Below are 18045 nucleotides of genomic sequence, written 5' to 3' on the forward strand. Positions count from 1 at the left end.
ATAAAACAAATAAATTCGTGATATAAATCAAAATCGTCAAATAAATTCGTAATATATAAATTCGTGAAAAAAAGCGCTTTCGACAAAATACTAAAAAAAGAGATCTATCGACAAAGACTACTCACTTTTGCCTAGCTTAATAGTATGAGATTGCCGCAGCTGATTCTCTCTGGTTATTTCAGTTTCCGTTTTTAAAAGCGCTATATGTTGAGCCACCTCAGCATTTTTAGCGGCGATCATTGGTCGATTTTCTAGCGTTTCCATTCGGGGAGTTGTAATGAGGCTTTTTTTGTCGCCGTGTAAGAGAAATAGTAACGTAAACAAAACAAAGCAAACGTTGCCACCGGCGGAAGAGAAATACAGCTAAAATTTGGGAGACACGTAAGAGAATTATGTATATTAGATACTGTATTATGTATATTAAAATATATAGTGCTTATATTAATTCAAACAGCATTTTACAGACTCGGAGTGCAAAGGGTTAAATGTCGGCATTATAAGTGCCATGGGTTTTGCAAGGCAGCCAACCTTCTACGGTTTCTGAGAAAATATCTTCTAGTGGTAGCTAAGTTGGTGTTTTACTGTATGATTCTTTGTTTTTGTATTCGATTCAAAGTTACGAGTCGTATTTTCCACTTAACTGCACGTAAATAACTCAAAAATTAATATAAAACTCCACCTTGTTCCAGTTCCTAAAATGTTAATAAAATTATCGAAAATTCTGAAAACTTTAGTCTTTAATTGTTCACCACTCTATGAATTATTTTGCATAAAATGTAGTAGTTTGCAGCCGTGGGTATGGAGTTGGAGTAGGGTAAAGTACTCTAAAAATTAAACATAATTAATTATATTATTAATGAATTATGGCAAATATAGCTAATTAATATGGTAGCAATGGCTCAGTGTTTAAGGCACTTAACTGTCATTGTGAAGATCTGGGGTTCGAACCCCAGTTGCGGGTGGAAGCCAACCCAGCTTCAGATCTATGGGTACCAGCTTGTCTGGGAAATAAAAATGGCCTGTGAGCAGTGCTGACCATATTACCACTATCATGCCGTTGCTCACAAAATGGTGGAACCTTAACCATGACACCCCCGGCCCACAATGAACTGCAGCGGAAATGCTTTACTTAATTTAAATATCTTGCTTCTTCATATTTAACGTTTATACTGCCGTGCAATTGCAAAAACACCGTATGCACTTCTTGATAGATTTCTAGAAAACTATCTCGGCGACTATTTTTTTTCTATTTTTAATTCTATGAACGCTAAAATAGAGTTAAAAAAAAACTGATAAAAGAAAATTTATTTAAGAAAAATATTTTCTTTTGCAATAAGTGGCACATCATGCAAAAATGCCAATTATAAAAATATTTAAATTTCAAATTTTCGTCGCTTGTATTGATTTTTCAATTGCTCGGCAGTTATATATTTTCAGAAACTGTTTTTTCGTTTTTTTTTTGTGAGATATTAAGAAAGTTCTTTCAATTGGTCGTATTTTATATTTTTATGGAAACTGGTTTTTCGTTTTATTGTGAGATGTTATGAAAGTTCATTCAATTGGTCGTATTTTATATTTTTAGAAACTGGTTTTTCGTTTTATTGTGAGATATTATAAAAGTTCTTTCAATTCGTCATATTTTATATTTTTAGAAACTGGTTTTTCGTTTTATTGTGAGATATTATGAAAGTTCTTTCAATTCGTCGTATTTCATATTTTTAGAAACTGGTTTTTCGTTTTATTGTGAGATATTATGAAAGTTCTTTCAATTCGTCGTATTTTATATTTTTCGAAATTGGTTTTTCGATTTATTGTGAGATATTATGAAAGGTTTTTCAATTGCTCGGCAGTTTTATATTCTTAGAAACTGGTTTTTCGATTTATTGTGAGATATTATGAAATTACTTTCAATTGGTCGTATTTTATATTTTTAGAAGCTGGTTTTTCGTTTTATTGTGTGATATTATGAATGTGATATTATGAATTGTGTGATGTCGTATTTTATATTTTTCGAAACTGGTTTTTCGTTTTATTGTGAGATATTATGAAAGTTCTTTCAATTGGTCGTATTTTATATTTTTAGAAACTGGTTTTTCGTTTTATTGTGAGATATTATGAAAGTCCTTTCAAATGGTCGTTGATGACATTCATCCAACGCAATGAGTAAAAAATGATTTTTCGCTTACCAAATCTGAGACTGATTTTTCCTGTAATCAACAATTCCATTTCAATGCATTTCTCACACATAATGATTAAGCAGATAGGGCAAGTTCATCGTATATACACCTTTTGACATGGCTCGTAGTTTCAGGGTGCGAATTAAAAGGGTTAAATCTTTAGGGCAAAGTTTCCTTGAAATCCAAATATCAGTGTCTATATTATTAATAAATAATGATGAATAGAATTTTCTTGTGTCTTCATACTAAATTCTTAGAATGAAAAATATGTGCTACCAGTTTTTGCTATTTAGTGAAAATATAAACTATTTGAAAAAAAAAAAAACTTGTACCTTAGATCAAATTTAAATCTTTAGTCAGTAAAAAATTACATCTTTTTCTACGTGTAACGGTTTTATCATTAGTCAGTGAAGAAAACTACCTTATGAATGTTTAATGATATTTGATTTTTGACAGATTCTGAGACTGTATATTTCAGAAAAACTTTTATAAGTTTAAGAATTTTTTTTTAAGTGTGACTAATTTTTGTACCAAGAATTAATTGGGCTTTGCCAGCCGTTTGGCGCGTAACACATCTAGCCATCTTCTCCAAACTCGCTGTGTCTATCTCGGGAACTGTCTTCCTCTTATCCATTAAATTGTACCTTCTTGTAACCCACTTGCATTTGTTTTTGCCACGTCATGTCTCGTCTTCCTCTTTTTCTCCTGCCATCAGGAGCCCCCCATGAGATAATTTTTCTCTTGATTTCTTTCCACAGTCTTTTGTTAACTTTTCCTTATTGTTATAGTGAGGTTTGCTCATTCCAAAATAAACACAGTTCTAATTTTACTAAGCGAAGAATTACTATTTGCTAAAAGCGTAATTGTATGTTATTTCATTAAAGAATTATTAATTACGTTGTTTCGTCAACAAAATTTGATCAAATCAAGGTCAGTGAAGAAAACCATTTCTTGAATGCTTAATGATGCTTGATTTTTCCAGCTGAGACCAAATTTTAGATATTAAATAGACTGTTTATTTCCCCATGCTTAAAATATCACTCATTCAATTTGTACTAGACAAAATAATTATACTCTTTCTGAAATTTTCGTCTCGCAGTGGCATCCCTGCGTTAATCCCAAGTAGAATACAAAATGATTTTCCTTTATCGTTTGAAAATTATTTTTCTTGTAATCAGCAATTGTATTTCTGTATATTTCTTTCACACAAATGTAATATTTCGTAGCGGAGAGGAATCTGCCATTCATGCTTCATTAAATGAGTAAGTAAAATTTTTAACATTAAAAATTCGCGTAAGTGAGAAAAATGAGTATCAGAATTTAATATATATGTTACCCGCAAAGTTTGAAATCCAGCATTCTATAAAATGCCTAGGCATTGTATACAATGCCTAAAACTAGCCGGCAATGTATGATATGATTTATATTTCACACATTTCCTAGGCATTCTATAGATTGCCAAAATATATCTCTGATTCGTTTAGAATATCACGATTTCCCTTAATGAGAAAGGCATAAATTATGTTTTGCTTTTCTTAATATAAATTATGCTTATGAATTTCCCTTAATATCAATTTTGTTTCCCTTAATAGAAAAGCATAAATATTGTTTTGTACAACCTTTCATTTTTCTTTACGCATTTTGAATAATTTTTTTTTGATACCACTCTCATTTTTTCAAAATAACATTTTTAATTTTGAAAAATGCACATCATTTGCATAATAGCCTCATCAAGACGTTTTTTCATACTTTGCCGGTAACATATATACTACATACACTAGTATACATACATATGTTACGGGCAATGTAATTATTTAGGTCAGTATTCATAATGCTTAGTTATTATGAATAATGACCATTAAAATCGGACAATTTGATAAATTTGAATTACTTGACGATAATTTCTCACATTGCCCGGTCATTATAAATACCGCTATTATTTCTTTGGGCACTTTGATTAATTGACAGCAATGGGACAACCACGTGCGTGTGGTGTGATTCTGGCTGGCCAATGTTCACCGGTGAATGTTGACAATCAAATTAGTCGCTTTGGTGAATGTCCGAAATATTTATTACATCCAATTTGATACTAATTTATTCGTGGATATAATTACATTTATTCGATATTTTAATACTTACTGACGATAGATTAGAAAAAACATCAGTGTAGGGTATACCGGGCAGTGGCACTTGACTTTAAAAAAACATCAGTGTAGGATATACCGGGCAAATGTATACCGGGCAATGGCACTTAACCAGACCTAGTATGACTAGACCTTTGGTAAATGTCCGAAATATATACTAGGTCTAGTGCCACTTTTGCTATAGCTTAAATATTTTTAAAAAAATAAACAAAGCGTTTGAATCAATTTTAAAATGATACCGAAATTATTGCTTTAAAATTTAAAAAAAAAAAATAAAAACTGGGCCAGATAAGAGTAATTGAAGTAGTTGCTTTATACAGCGCATGTGCTGGAAAAAATTTTAAAAAAAATTATCCAGGTGCATCTAAAAGTGGATGAATATCCCAAGACACCCTGTGGCTGTGTGTGACACAAATTGCCCACTTGACTTTTAGCATTATACATTATGACCGGGCAATGTAATAATTGCGACATAATTTATAAAAAAAAGTAATTGATTTTTAAAAACAGTTGAAATTTGAAAAAGGTCTGTGAAGAAAACCTATATTTGATGGATAAATGATATATTTTACCGGATGCTGAGACCTATATTTATAATATTTATTTTGAAAAATTATTCTCCCAGATTTTTGACATAGCTATGTTGAACCTGAATTTGGTTCACAATAGCATGACTGCCGTTCTTGATATTTTATGGTTAAGTATCTTTTAATGGTATCGGTATAATAATTGAATTTATAATTATAAGCTAGAAGTTTTTGCCCATTGTTTTCCTTTAAATGTTCTATCCTGTCACACATATATGATGAATAACATGCAAACTTGTAGCTGTAGACTTTATAAAAATTTAAAATTTTCGTTTTTTTCCCTTGTCTTTTCTTTTTTAAACATACATTATTATTTAAAAAAAAAATGAAATGATATTTTTAAATAGTTCCCAATTCTGCTATTATATTCTTTTTCATAAGTGATGAAAATGTAGTCAAGCTATGAAAAAGCTATTTTATGAATTATGTAGTTTATCTGAGATGAAAAAAGATATGCATTTTAAAATGTTTTTATATAGCTTACATTTAATTTTGCCACTTTTGTCAAAGAAGCTCTTTAAAACTGTTTCATTACTCGATGAAACTACTTAAGACGAAATGTCATCCAAGTGCTTGAAGTAAATCTCTGTAATAGTTGCTGTAGCATTAAATCTATTGCAGTAATTAGATAGAGAGTAACAAACCATTTGTATGGTTGGTTCTCTTAATTTAGAACAAAGCTTCCGTACTTTTTAAGAACCTGAAACAACTGTATGATGAAAATTAGAGACCTGCTATGAAATTTGTTTCGTGATTTCAAATAATTTCTGAGTTAACAACAGTGATACGTATCATATATCAAGTAAGGTTGTTATTTTTATAAGTCGAGGATATTTATTATTAATTTTCAAGACTGGTCTCACGATTCCTCAAAATATTATGTGAATTACATACACAGTGCGCAAAAAAAGAAAGAAAAAACGGATCATCTTGAATAACTTTTGATCTAATAATCGGATTTTCACATTGTAGAACTCAATCTTAATGTTTCGAAGAGCTGACTTCAAATATGATAATTAATTAGTGCGAGCCGCGATGGCTCAGGGGATATAGCATTTGCCTTCCAATGAGGTGAACCAGGTTCGAATCCCAGCGATAGCTGTTCGATACGAATTCCGCATCCGGCTTCCACCGACCACAGTGCTGACGTGAAATATCCACAGTGGTAGACGGATCATGGGTTAGAGTTCCCTTGCCATTAGGCTAACCGTGGGAGGTTCTCGTGGTCTTCCTCTCCATGTAACGAAAATGCTGGTTGGTTCCATCAAAAAGTGGAAAAGTCATGGAGGGAAGTTTCTCACAATACTTGATCCAGGAGTTTCCTTGTCTTCTGGATTGGATTTAAAATTACAAGGCCACGGCGTTGAGCATTAGTGGTCGTAAACCCAAACATTGGGTCAGCCGTTCAACGACGGTTATAAAAGAAAACTAATTAGAGCAGGCGATATTTTAAGTTACGAAATCAGACACAAAAACATGTTTTCTCAGAATAAGCATACCTTTTATTCAGCGTATTCAGGTTCCTGACCCCCCCCCCCCAAAAAATAGGGGCTCAAGAGAGCGGTCTAAAGTTTGGAAACCTTAATGCTAATTTTATTTTTTGCGCATTTCACCGTATCTTGAGAATTTTTCAAGCGATTTAAAAAAAAATTGCGCACATTCATAAAATTCGTTTATTCAGAGGTCATTCCGTGCGAAATGTAATCCTTAATAAATATTTATTATTTTTTTTTTCTTTATAAAAGTCGAAAATGTTTTGAATTTTAAGCTTTAAAATTTTTAAGGAATGAAATTTTAAATGACAAAATACAAAATATGAGCGAAACCGGCCGAATATATCCTGAGAAATATAGTTTTAAAAGAACAACGATTTCAAAATTTGATTTCTCAAGAACTATTCGACCGATTTCGCTTAAATTTTGTATTCTGAAATGTAAAATAACATTTTTTAAAATGATTATAAAAATTATATACCTTACAATTTAAAAGTTTTTCGAATATTAATAAATGAAATAATAACAAATAAAATAATAACAAATAATAAATATTTGCTAAAGCTTATATGAAATCGTTTAAATAGTTCCTAAGACATCGAATTTTAAAAAAGCCACACATTTAAAATTTAATTTCTCAGGAGCTATTCAACCGATTTCGCTCAAATTTAGTATTTTGCAGAGTAAAACTAGATATTTTGAAACCATGTACAAATTTATGGACTTTTCTGTTCAAAAGTTTTCTGACTGTTATTAAATAAAATACAGTAAATATTTACTAAAAATTTTTTTTCTTCATGGAATTTATCCTTGGATAAGCGAATTTTATAATTGTGTGCAATATTTTTCTTTTTAGTTTGAAACTTTTCGAGATATGATGAAATAGCAAAAAAGTAAAAGTAACATTAAGTAGTACAAACATTCGTCAGCTCTCCTGTCCAAATTATTAGGACCATATTTCCCAGATTGCGGCTACACCCTATACTTTGAGGGGGGGGGGTCAGAAATACGAATTCGTTAGAAAAAAGGCATATTTATTCAGAGAAAGTAAGTTTTTATGTCTCATTTCGTAACTTAAAATATCGTTTGCACTAATTAATTGGCATTAATTAGTTCAGACGATAATTAACCCTTCGAACCATTAAGATTCTGTTCTAGGTAGAAAATATCCTTTTATTTTTTTGCGCACTGTACATTTAATATGTTTCGTAGTTATCACCATCATCTTTAAAAGTTTTAGAAACTATTTTTAAAGTTCTCGTTAAGAATTCCTTTCAAATCTGACTTATGGGTTTACTTCAACATTCTTAAGCCTTCTTTCTGAAGCAAAGTTATAGTAATGTACTACAATTTAAATAGTTCTAATGCATATTATGAAATGTTTTGATTTTTTTGATTAAATATGGATATGATGGCTCTACGATTTAAATGGATATAATCTGGATATGATTGTTTAACGATTTAAGTAGTTATGATTTCTGGGTATTATTGTTACTTCATTTGTTCTTTGATTTATGAATTATTGTTCTTTGTCTTATGAATTGTTGTTCTTGGATTTTTGAATTATTGCTTTTTGATTTATGAATTGTGTTTTTGATATGATTTTTTTCTCGTTTCGTGAACTGTTTTAATCTAAATATTGTTGTTTAATAGTTCATGAGTTCTTTTAATCTGCGTTTGATTATTCTGTGGTGTAGGAGTCTTTGCAAACTGGATATACTTGTTCCATACGGTTTATGAATTTATGTAATCTGTGTATGATTACAGGAGGATTTATAAATATAGTGCAAGCTGGTAATGATTGTTTTATGATTTATGAATTTAGTGTAAACTGGTTATGATTGTTTATGATTTATGAATAATTATGTAGTGTTTTTTAGAATAGGATGTTCTAAGAGTTAGGTCTGTGATGATTATTGGGTTATGAATGCGTTTAGGATTATTATTTTCACGTTTCTCTTCTGAGACCTATATAAATTATTTTTGTACATTTTTAAGAATAATTTTTAAAGAGTAAACTGTTTATAGAGTAAAACGTATTGAATTCGAGGAAATTCAAAAAAATGGAAAATACTTTTTCTTTGTAAAAGTATTATTCCTAAAATGCATTTTTTTAAAATTCGAAATAAAAAATTGTGTAAAATATTTCCAGGACTCGTTCTGAGGATTTCAAATTATTAGTCAATAAGTTAGCCAAATATCAAAAGTATTAGCCAATTTCCGAAAATCTTCGCCAAATGCAAATCTTAACGATTTTTTTCTCATAGAAAGCTATTTTACGGAAATTTGTTTCAAGCTTATATTATTTGGACCCAATTCTACTTGGATATGCGGCGCATCTACCGAAAATTACTGTAATCGAATAAGAATACTGATTTGTTTAGAAAAATTCCTTTTGACGTAATTTTAAGGATCTAGTTAAATATATGTTATTATTTCCAATGGAAAAAATCATTCGCCAAACTTTCGCCAAGACACAATTTTATTCGCCATATTTACGATTTTATTGCATTTGGCGATGTAGCGAATGCTAAGCGCGGGACTCCACATTTCTTATTCATCGTGTTTTACGTAGATTTGTGTTTTACGTAGATTTATCTCTTTAAATTCTCCCAGTCACACAGGATTTGTACTGCCTTTATAAAAAGTGGAAATATTCTCATATTCTTATAAACATTTTACAAATTCCTTTTTATTTATGCCTTTATATTTCCTTTTTACTATTTTAAGACTTTGAAATTATGAATACCTATTTTCAAATTTCGTGACTAATTTTGCTTGGAAATAAAAGCCTTATAGTGAAAACAAACTCATTAAAATGCATTTTATTTTCTTAATTTTATTTCCAGTTTTGAAATTTTTTTGGGAAACCGCACGATCTCCGATAGTGTATCATATTTCGTTATCAAATAATGTTGATACAAACCATAACTCATAAATGTCAAAAAGTAAAAAAAAATGTTTTGAAGTTGTCCAGAAAAATCCTTAAGATTTATTCATTTACGTAATTATTTATTTGGTTAATATTTCGAGTTTTTAATTGTAATTGAGAAGTTATTTCAACTAGAACATGATGCGTTTTGAATTAATAAAAAAGACCCAAATACATGATGAAAAGAAGACAAGCTATGAAAGCTTTTTTGTGATTTCAAATTAATTTCTGAGATAATAATAAAACAGGGATACCCCTAGTGTATCAATTACAATTACTTTTTTCAGTCTTATATATCAGTCTTATATATCAGTCATCAGTCTTATTGTCAGTCATAGTAAGACTTATTTTCTGTTTTCGTATTAGCGAACTGAATGTATTCATTTTGAAGCTAACTTACAATAGATTTCCTGAAATAAGCATAATCATTGTTTTGTATTGTATATTGGACTAACATACATTTGCAGGCTTGTGTGATCAATTTAGGCTTATAAACCTTTGTCAAATGCAAGGACAGATAGCACTATACAGCGAAGAACAGCACGAAGATGCAACCAGGGTTACAGCGCGATTCGAGCCCGCTACCTTCACCCGTCATTGTTTTGTATCTAGTGGCATTTCATATGAACTTTCAAATCACGGGTTAGAGTCCCCTTGCAGTCAGGCTAACCGTGGGAGGTTTTTGTGGTCTTCCTCTCCATGTTACTCAAATGTGGATTAGTTCCATCAATAAGTACTCCACGAAGCCAAATTTCTCCCTATACTTGATCCAGGAGTTCCCTTGTCTTCTAGATTGGGTTCAAAATTACTAGGCTACGTAGTTGCACATTAGTAGTCGTAAACTAACCCCCCCCCCGAAAATAAAATTGGGTCAACTGTTCAACTACGGTTATAAAAATAAAATATGCAGCGGTGATGAAAACAACTTTAAATCCAATTCACTAAACAAAAAATTATAGACCAGACCTTTGGCGCAGAATTTTCATTAAACATATTTTTCGTACTTTTCGCATTATTTTGTGCTAATTTAGGTCAAAATAATTGAAAAATGTTATATTTATCATTTTCACTCTTAGACTATTTTTATACAATTAAAAAATACAAAAATATTTTTTTGCTTGCAATTAGAGTTTCAGAAAAAATATATGTATGGGACTAATAATATATATATATATANCTGCGTCAGAAGATTAAAAAATAAACTTTGTTCTTAAAAATGGAATTTATAAACAAAGCGCAATAAGTTGGCAACTAGGCAATATGAATTTTTTGATGAATATGCTCTTGTTTCAGTGCGCTCTTAATATGCTTCCTTCTTGCAATTATATTCAGCATATTGTTAAATACAGATGGATTACAAAGCTTTCACTTTTTTTTTATCAACCATCACTGTTTAGTTTTAAAATTTAAAAAAACTTATCAATTGCCGAACAAATCATGAATGAAATTTAAAAGAAATGAATGCTGATAAATTATTTCTGTGACACATGCTAAAACTATTTTTCTTTTCATCTAATTTGTGATAAGCAATAAAAGATTCAGTGAATAGTCGGAAAAGGATGAATTTAATTCAAATGTGATTTTAATGACATTCAAGTAGAAAGAATAAATAATGATAGTATGATTAAAATATATTCACTTAAATGTTGCTAATTATGAATGAAAAATGATTGAAATTCACCCAAATTCAAGTTAAAAGGATCCATTTAAGTGATACATATAATCAATCCAAAACGATTGAAAATCACTCAAGTTTGAGTGAAAACGATCTACTCAAGTGATTCTGAAAATCGCTCAAACACGATTGAAAATCACTCAAGTTTGAGTGAAAACGATCCACTCAAGTAATACTGAAAATCACTCAAACACGATTGAAAATCACTCAAGTAATACTGAAAATCACTCTAACACTTGAGTGATTTTCACTCAACAAGAGAAGGCGCCTTTTTTCTGGATGAAAGAGTGAAATAGCACTCAAGTTGAGTAATTTTCTCTCGGTCATTTTAAGTGAGTATATGCGTCGTTTTCGTTAATCAAACAACGCATATATTAACCTATTACCTTCTATTTTCTTTTAAAAAATCGTTTTCTCTTGAAGATATCAGAAGTTTTGCATGATTTGTAGAAGACTTATGCGTTTGTATTTTACCAGAAACGAAATAAAAACGTGAAAATGTCATAATTTTTTCTTATTGAACATGAAAATTTTAAAATTATGCTACTTATCACTAATTTGAAATAGATTCTTTTAGATTTAGGTCCATTACTACATTCTTTGACATTAACCCAATTGATTATTATAATTATGATTACTTTGTCTATGATGATTCTTCTAAAGATGATGGACTGAATCCTGATGGAGCTGAGACAAAAGGTTTCACCTCATTTTGTGGGATTTATTTTCCTTTTCATTTATATTAATAACGCTTGCTGTTATTATATGCGTCGTTTTCGTTATTCATGTAGTACCTTTTCCTATCATGTATTACCTTTTATGTTCTTTTGAAAAATCTTTCTTTTTCCCTGAGGGTATTAGAAACTTTGCATGATTTGTAGAATTTTGCGTCTGCATTTTATCAGAAACGAAATAATAACGTGAAAATGTTGACATAAGTTTCTTTTTTTTATTGAATATAAAAATTCTGAAATAACGCTGCCTCTCACTAATTTACAATGGATTCTTTTAGTCAGGTTAGGTTGAATTGGTTAATTGAAATTGGTTATGATATTGATTACTTTGTCTATGATGACACCTTTAAAGTGATTTTTAGATGATGTATTGAATTTGCCTGAATCTGCCTGAGACAAAGGGTTTCCCCCCATTTAGAGGGATTTTTTTCTCTTTTTATTTATATTAATTACATTTCTTAGCACATTTCATTACAAAGCATTTTCTTATCTTAGTTTGATATAGTTTACGTTATGATTGTCAATTGATTTACTAAAATTTTAACATAGTTTTACATATTTTAAAACGTTATAAATGATAGTTAAATGTTTTTTCAATGATATTTGAAAAAACTTAGTGGAGGAAACGGATAAGTGAAATCTTCAGGGATATTTATTTTTCAGGGCTAACAGCATAAAGTTAAATGGATATGTATAATTTTCCGAAATTATTTTTACTTACATTTTAACTTCAATGTAACGAAGCCATATTAGTTTTGAATGTGATTGCATGATTTTTATTTCAAATTAGGTAGTGGTAAGTAATAATAAGGAAACGAACTTTTAGCCCAGCCCTCTGATAAATCAAGTTCAGGTACCACTTTTTTTTTCTTTTTATAGCCACTTTGAAAATGTCGCTTACTCGTATCACTCGCATTTCTCTTCATTTGTATTTTCAGCTCTTGTGGTGTGCTGGACACAATACTTATAATAACATACAGATTGGTGTCTACCGGCCGCGATTTTCCAATCCAGCGGCCTTTAACGACCTGTTCTCGTGTTTGTCATCCTCATAAATTAAAAAATTATTTTTGATTTCTTTCAATTCAGATAACAAATTTCAAAAGGGATGAAAGCTTGCATTATAATTGGGACGTGATGAAAGAGAGAGAGTCGTTAAAGGCTATTGGATTGTAAATTAGCATAACAGTTACGAAAATTTGGTAGTGCTAATATCATCTTCTATGATTTTCAAGGATTTTTATACTAATTTTAAAGTGCACAATACTAATGAATCTGATATTGTTGTTATCATCGTTGGCCATAAAGACAAGGGGCTGCGATTGTTCTTGTTTTCCAGTGGCTTCATCTATGGTCAAGAATTCCACTCCTGCCTCACCCGTTAACAGGGCGAACCCATTTATTCATCTACAGATCATAATTTTGACCTGAACCAGAGAATGGTCAACCTCCAATTCAGTACCCCCAGGGATATAATTTGTTATGGGAATATGGAAGACTTTGTGATCTGACAGATTTAATGTGCATCAGACACCATTTAATACACGGGGGAGTCTTCGACCAGCTGAATTTGAACTCCCGTTCTTAGCAACGTGTGTCCAGCCATCAACTCCTCCATCAGAAAGCCTTCGCACGTTGTCTTATAAGTAGACTGCGCGGACTATTTAAAAAGTAAACCAGTTGTGCCCATGAACCCAGATTCTATTTTAATAGTTATTGAGAGAAATTTATCATACATATTTGAGAATTGAATCTGTAGTGATTGACAAATAAATAAGATTAACTAATCATATACCATACCTGCCAACTCTTCCGGATTTTCCGGAAGATTTCGTTTTCATATTTAAAGTGGTAGTAAATATATACTATTTTTTCTTTTATAAACTTAATTTTTAAATGATTTTGATCACCACTATTCTTACAAAAATTAAGCACATATATTAATATGCGTTGCTATCATAATTGTCAACTTAAGTTTTTTCAAATGCAACGTATTTGCTTGCTTAAAATTGAAGTTTTAATTCCATTTTAATACCACTATGAAAAATGATAATGGAAGGGATTAAAAGTTGGCGGTATGATATACATAAAATAAACAAATTTTTAGATATATTTTTGCTACCACTTTCTTATTTTTATTAGATTTTATATTCAATGGATTTTACATTAAATTGAATCATCTTTTCTCTTTTGATTGTTGAGCTGGGCAACTGGGCCGAGCAGCGGCCCCTATCCCATCCATCAAGTTTGTTAAAATAGAAATGGTAGGAATTTATGAGGTCTATGTGGTGGCTGTATATACTGGTTTTTGTAATCTAATATTCAAGGGTAGGAATCAGTTTTTAAAAATATGTGGTAATTAATAAATTCACTAAAAGAGGTTTTCATTTAAGACGGTAGATACTGTCACCCCGAAAATTCTAACTCTCCTTAACATTAATGGTAATAATTAAATTACTATTTAATAAGCTAATGTGTTCAAAACTACTTTTCATTATGATTATTAAGGCATATCGTATACCGTACCATAACCATTAAGTATCGTACTGTAATATACGAAGCACAGGACTGGTACAATTTTCATATAAATGCCTTTATGAAATTATTTTTTAATTCATATTCGATTAGATGAATTCAGAAATTTATTTGTTTGTTATTGTTTTCTAAATATTGATCTAGGAATTTTAAGAGTTTATATACTTTTAACTTATTTGAATTGTTATAAGTTCTTGTAGTTTTAAGCATTATGTTGAGTTTCAAAGTTCTATTTATTTTACATTTCAAATATATTTCATCTGTGATGATTCACTGAAAATGATTTGAAGATGATTTCTAAAATCAAACTTCCTGCCTGAGACGAAAATTCTTGATTTGTAACAGAGCTACTATATTTAAATGCTGTTGTTTCATTATTTTGTATTCTCTACTTGTATTTTGTTCCATTTTTTTTTCTTTTTAGTTTTAATATATTGTGAAAAATTATAAACGAATGTTGTTGTAAATAATTATTATAAGAAAAGTAAATACTATTTTGGAATTTCTTTTTCGAAAAAAAAAGGACAACTTAAAGCAAATATTTTTGTTCTAATAAAGCAATAAAGAATAAAATAGGCTGCAAAATGATGATTCTGCAAATGACATGGGTCAGGGAACTAGTCTTTCTTCAGCAAGGTTCTGGGTTCGAATCCCGGTCAATGCATGGATGTTCTTTCATTCTCTGTACTATCTGTCGTTACTGTGAGAGCAGTGTTGACCCACCTAATATGGTGTCCCTGAAGGAGTGCCAACAAATATGCCCTGTAAATGCCTGAATTGGCGAAATGTTACCACAGGTGGGCATTGGAAATGAAAAAAAAAATTCTGATTATCTATGCTGACAATTGTCTCCTCTTAAACTATTTAAGTAACAAAATCATATTTTTTTAAATTAAGATCAAGCTAATGCTAATAATAAACTTTAAGCTAATGCTAACCAAATTATATTATTCAACAGTTAACCATGGAGCCGCGGTGGCTCAGGCAGATTTGCCACGGAAGACTTAAAATTTAAAAAGGGGTGACTAATAAAATTCAAAATTTTATTTTAAGATATTAAAATTAGCACCATTTTCTAGAGTATTTTTTATCAGTTTACTATTGTAAGCGTTATAATTACTGTTTTTGCTTTTAATATGAATAATTTGAGATAGTGGTGGTTATAATTGAATAATTAAGGAGATAATAAATAAACAAAAACGAATTGGTTTTCTACCAATTTTTACATTTTTTCACCGATGGCATCCCAGCTCAGGGGATAGAACGCTCGTTTTTCAATGAGGTAACCCAGGTTTGAATCCCAGCTTTGGCTGGTAGATACGAATATTACTTCCGGCATTCATTTACATTCATAAAAATATCCTCAGTTGTGGACGAATCATAAATTAAAATCCCTTTGCTATATTTAACTTAACATCTTCAGAACGGTTGAGTTATGAATGCATTCGTATTGAATCAAAAGGAAAAAAAAATTAAAAGCGGTGGCTTAAATGTGAGCATGGCTAATTTGATAGACTTATTTCGCTTTTACTTTAATCATTTTCAGTCTAATCACATATGTATTTTATTTCATTTCATTTTTAAGAACCGTCGTTGAACATCCGATTCAATGTTGAGTTTACGACATTGTTTAATTCCACAGCCTTGTTATTTTGTTCTCAACCCAGAAGAAGAGGGAACTCCTGAATTGAGTGTCGGGAAAAATTTGCCTTCGTCGAGAGCTTCATGAATGAACTAACCCTCACTTACGTTACATTGAGAGGAAAACCACCCACGATTAGCCAAACAACAAGAGGACTCTTACCCATGATCCGTGTACCACTGAGGATAATTTTCGTCAGCACTGTTCTGGGTGCGGAACTCGTATCGCCTAGCCATCGTTGGTATTCGAACCCGATTCATACCGTTGGGAGGCGAGAATTCTATCTCATGAGCCACCAAGTTTTCTAATCACGTAAATAATTAATGTTGCGTCAAAGTGTAACTATATAGTTTTTATTTTGAACTAAGTACTGATGATTTAACTACATCAACTACTAATATTCCACTTTCAAATAAATTGCTTAAGAAACAGTTTTGTTACCAGTTTTATTTTCGTTTACCGTTATTGAGAACTTTGTGCTCGTGCTTTTTAACTTATTAATTGGCGCAAGTTTACATGTTAGTTGACATATTTTTTTTAAATAAAAAATTTTTCAACATAAAAGTGGTAGTTTTAGTTAGTATTCAAGTGAGTATTTTTTTAATAATTGAAGTAAATGATGGTTGCAGTAAAGTGTTAATTATGATATAATTTTTAGGGACAATAATGTTGATGACCACGTGGTGGTCGAAAAGTCAGTTGGTTTAACAGCTGATCAAATTCGAAATGTATCTGGCTCTGTTGCTTGCGAAGAAGAAGGCATAAGTGTGAGTATTTATACGTTTTATATTTTAAATAAAATGTAAAGCCTGTATATAATGAGCTATGTAACATATAAAATACGAGTAAAGAGACAGCAAAGCCTCAAAATAATAACTTTTAAGGTGTTTTAAGGTTGAACGTCGTTTTTTTTATGTCTTAAATTGTCATCATGGACTGATTATAATATTACTTTCGTAGAAAAACACCTTAATTTTTCTGGAATTTTTTTTTTAGAATTATTAACACCAAAATTTTGAAATTGGAGGTAAATCGTTCCATCCTTTTGCCAAAAACTTAATCGATTTCCTGGATTCCTTTCCTAAAAAATTCCACAAAATTTGGAAGAAAAAAAAGAGAAACAATAAGAAAATAAACTGCGCGTTTATTTAGAAAAAATATGTTATAGCGTCAAACTAATCATATCCGTAATATCCAACAAAGGATAGGATATGCTTTGTGTTATGCAGACTAATGCAAAAAACAGCGTGAAAAAAGCACAAATGAAAGTACATAAATGGACAACGAAAGTACATAAATGAACAATAAAAGGGTATATAAATGGATTTATGTACTTTCATTTGTGCTTTATTCACGTCGTTTTTTGCTTTAGTATATGCGTATTAGTTGCACTACAGAGTTACGCCTAAAATAATAGTTTTATAGTATAGAATATTTTAATAATAGTATTTTAGAGGAAAAAAATTAGGTTAAAAATGTATTAAAGCTATTTTTAAGCATTCGAGTTAGCATAATTCAATTTTGTCACTTTAACGTTTTTAAGCGTACAGACAAATAACATATAAACGCAGGGCTGCCAACTTTCTATGGTATTTGTGAAAACTTTCTAAGTTTATGTGTTAATGTATGATTCTTTGTGTTGCATGAATGATTTAAAGTTATTTTCCCCACTATTACACGCAAATGACTCTAAAGCTCATTTGGAATACCACTTTATTCCGGCTCTGTTCTAATAAACTTCAACCCTTTAAAGCTGAATTTTTATAGAGCATTTTTTTCATTATTTTATATTAATTCAGATCAAAATAAGTGAAAATTATTACATTGAACATTTTAATAATTTATGGTAATAAAATACAGCATAAAACACAGGTGTCTTTTTCTACGTTAAAGGTAAAATCTTCGAAATAATAATTTTTCATATGCGGACTTATTTAGAGCTAATAGAAACAGTTAATAGTATACTTTATTTTACGGAATCAAATTATTGATAATTTCTTGAGTCTGAAAAGAAATTATTTTTTAAACTATTTTTTTACATTTTATATTTTAGTACTAATATAATTCAGATAATCTACTAGATTGTTTTAGTAGGCAATACACTGTTTTTTTATAATTTAAAGTAA

General features: G+C 30.3%; 1 protein-coding gene across 1 annotated transcript in view; it reads left to right on the forward strand.

Moving 5' to 3' along the window:
- LOC107457435 (protein SSUH2 homolog) overlaps nucleotides 1–18045 on the forward strand; it is a 39265-nt gene that overhangs the window by 16897 nt on the left and 4323 nt on the right. The window contains exon 8 of the mRNA XM_043040247.2: nucleotides 16578–16686. Within this exon, the coding sequence (XP_042896181.1) occupies nucleotides 16578–16686 (109 nt within the window). The remainder of the gene's footprint in view (nucleotides 1–16577; nucleotides 16687–18045) is intronic.

Source organism: Parasteatoda tepidariorum, chromosome 9, assembly GCF_043381705.1.
Source record: "Parasteatoda tepidariorum isolate YZ-2023 chromosome 9, CAS_Ptep_4.0, whole genome shotgun sequence".
Taxonomy (NCBI): domain Eukaryota; kingdom Metazoa; phylum Arthropoda; class Arachnida; order Araneae; family Theridiidae; genus Parasteatoda; species Parasteatoda tepidariorum.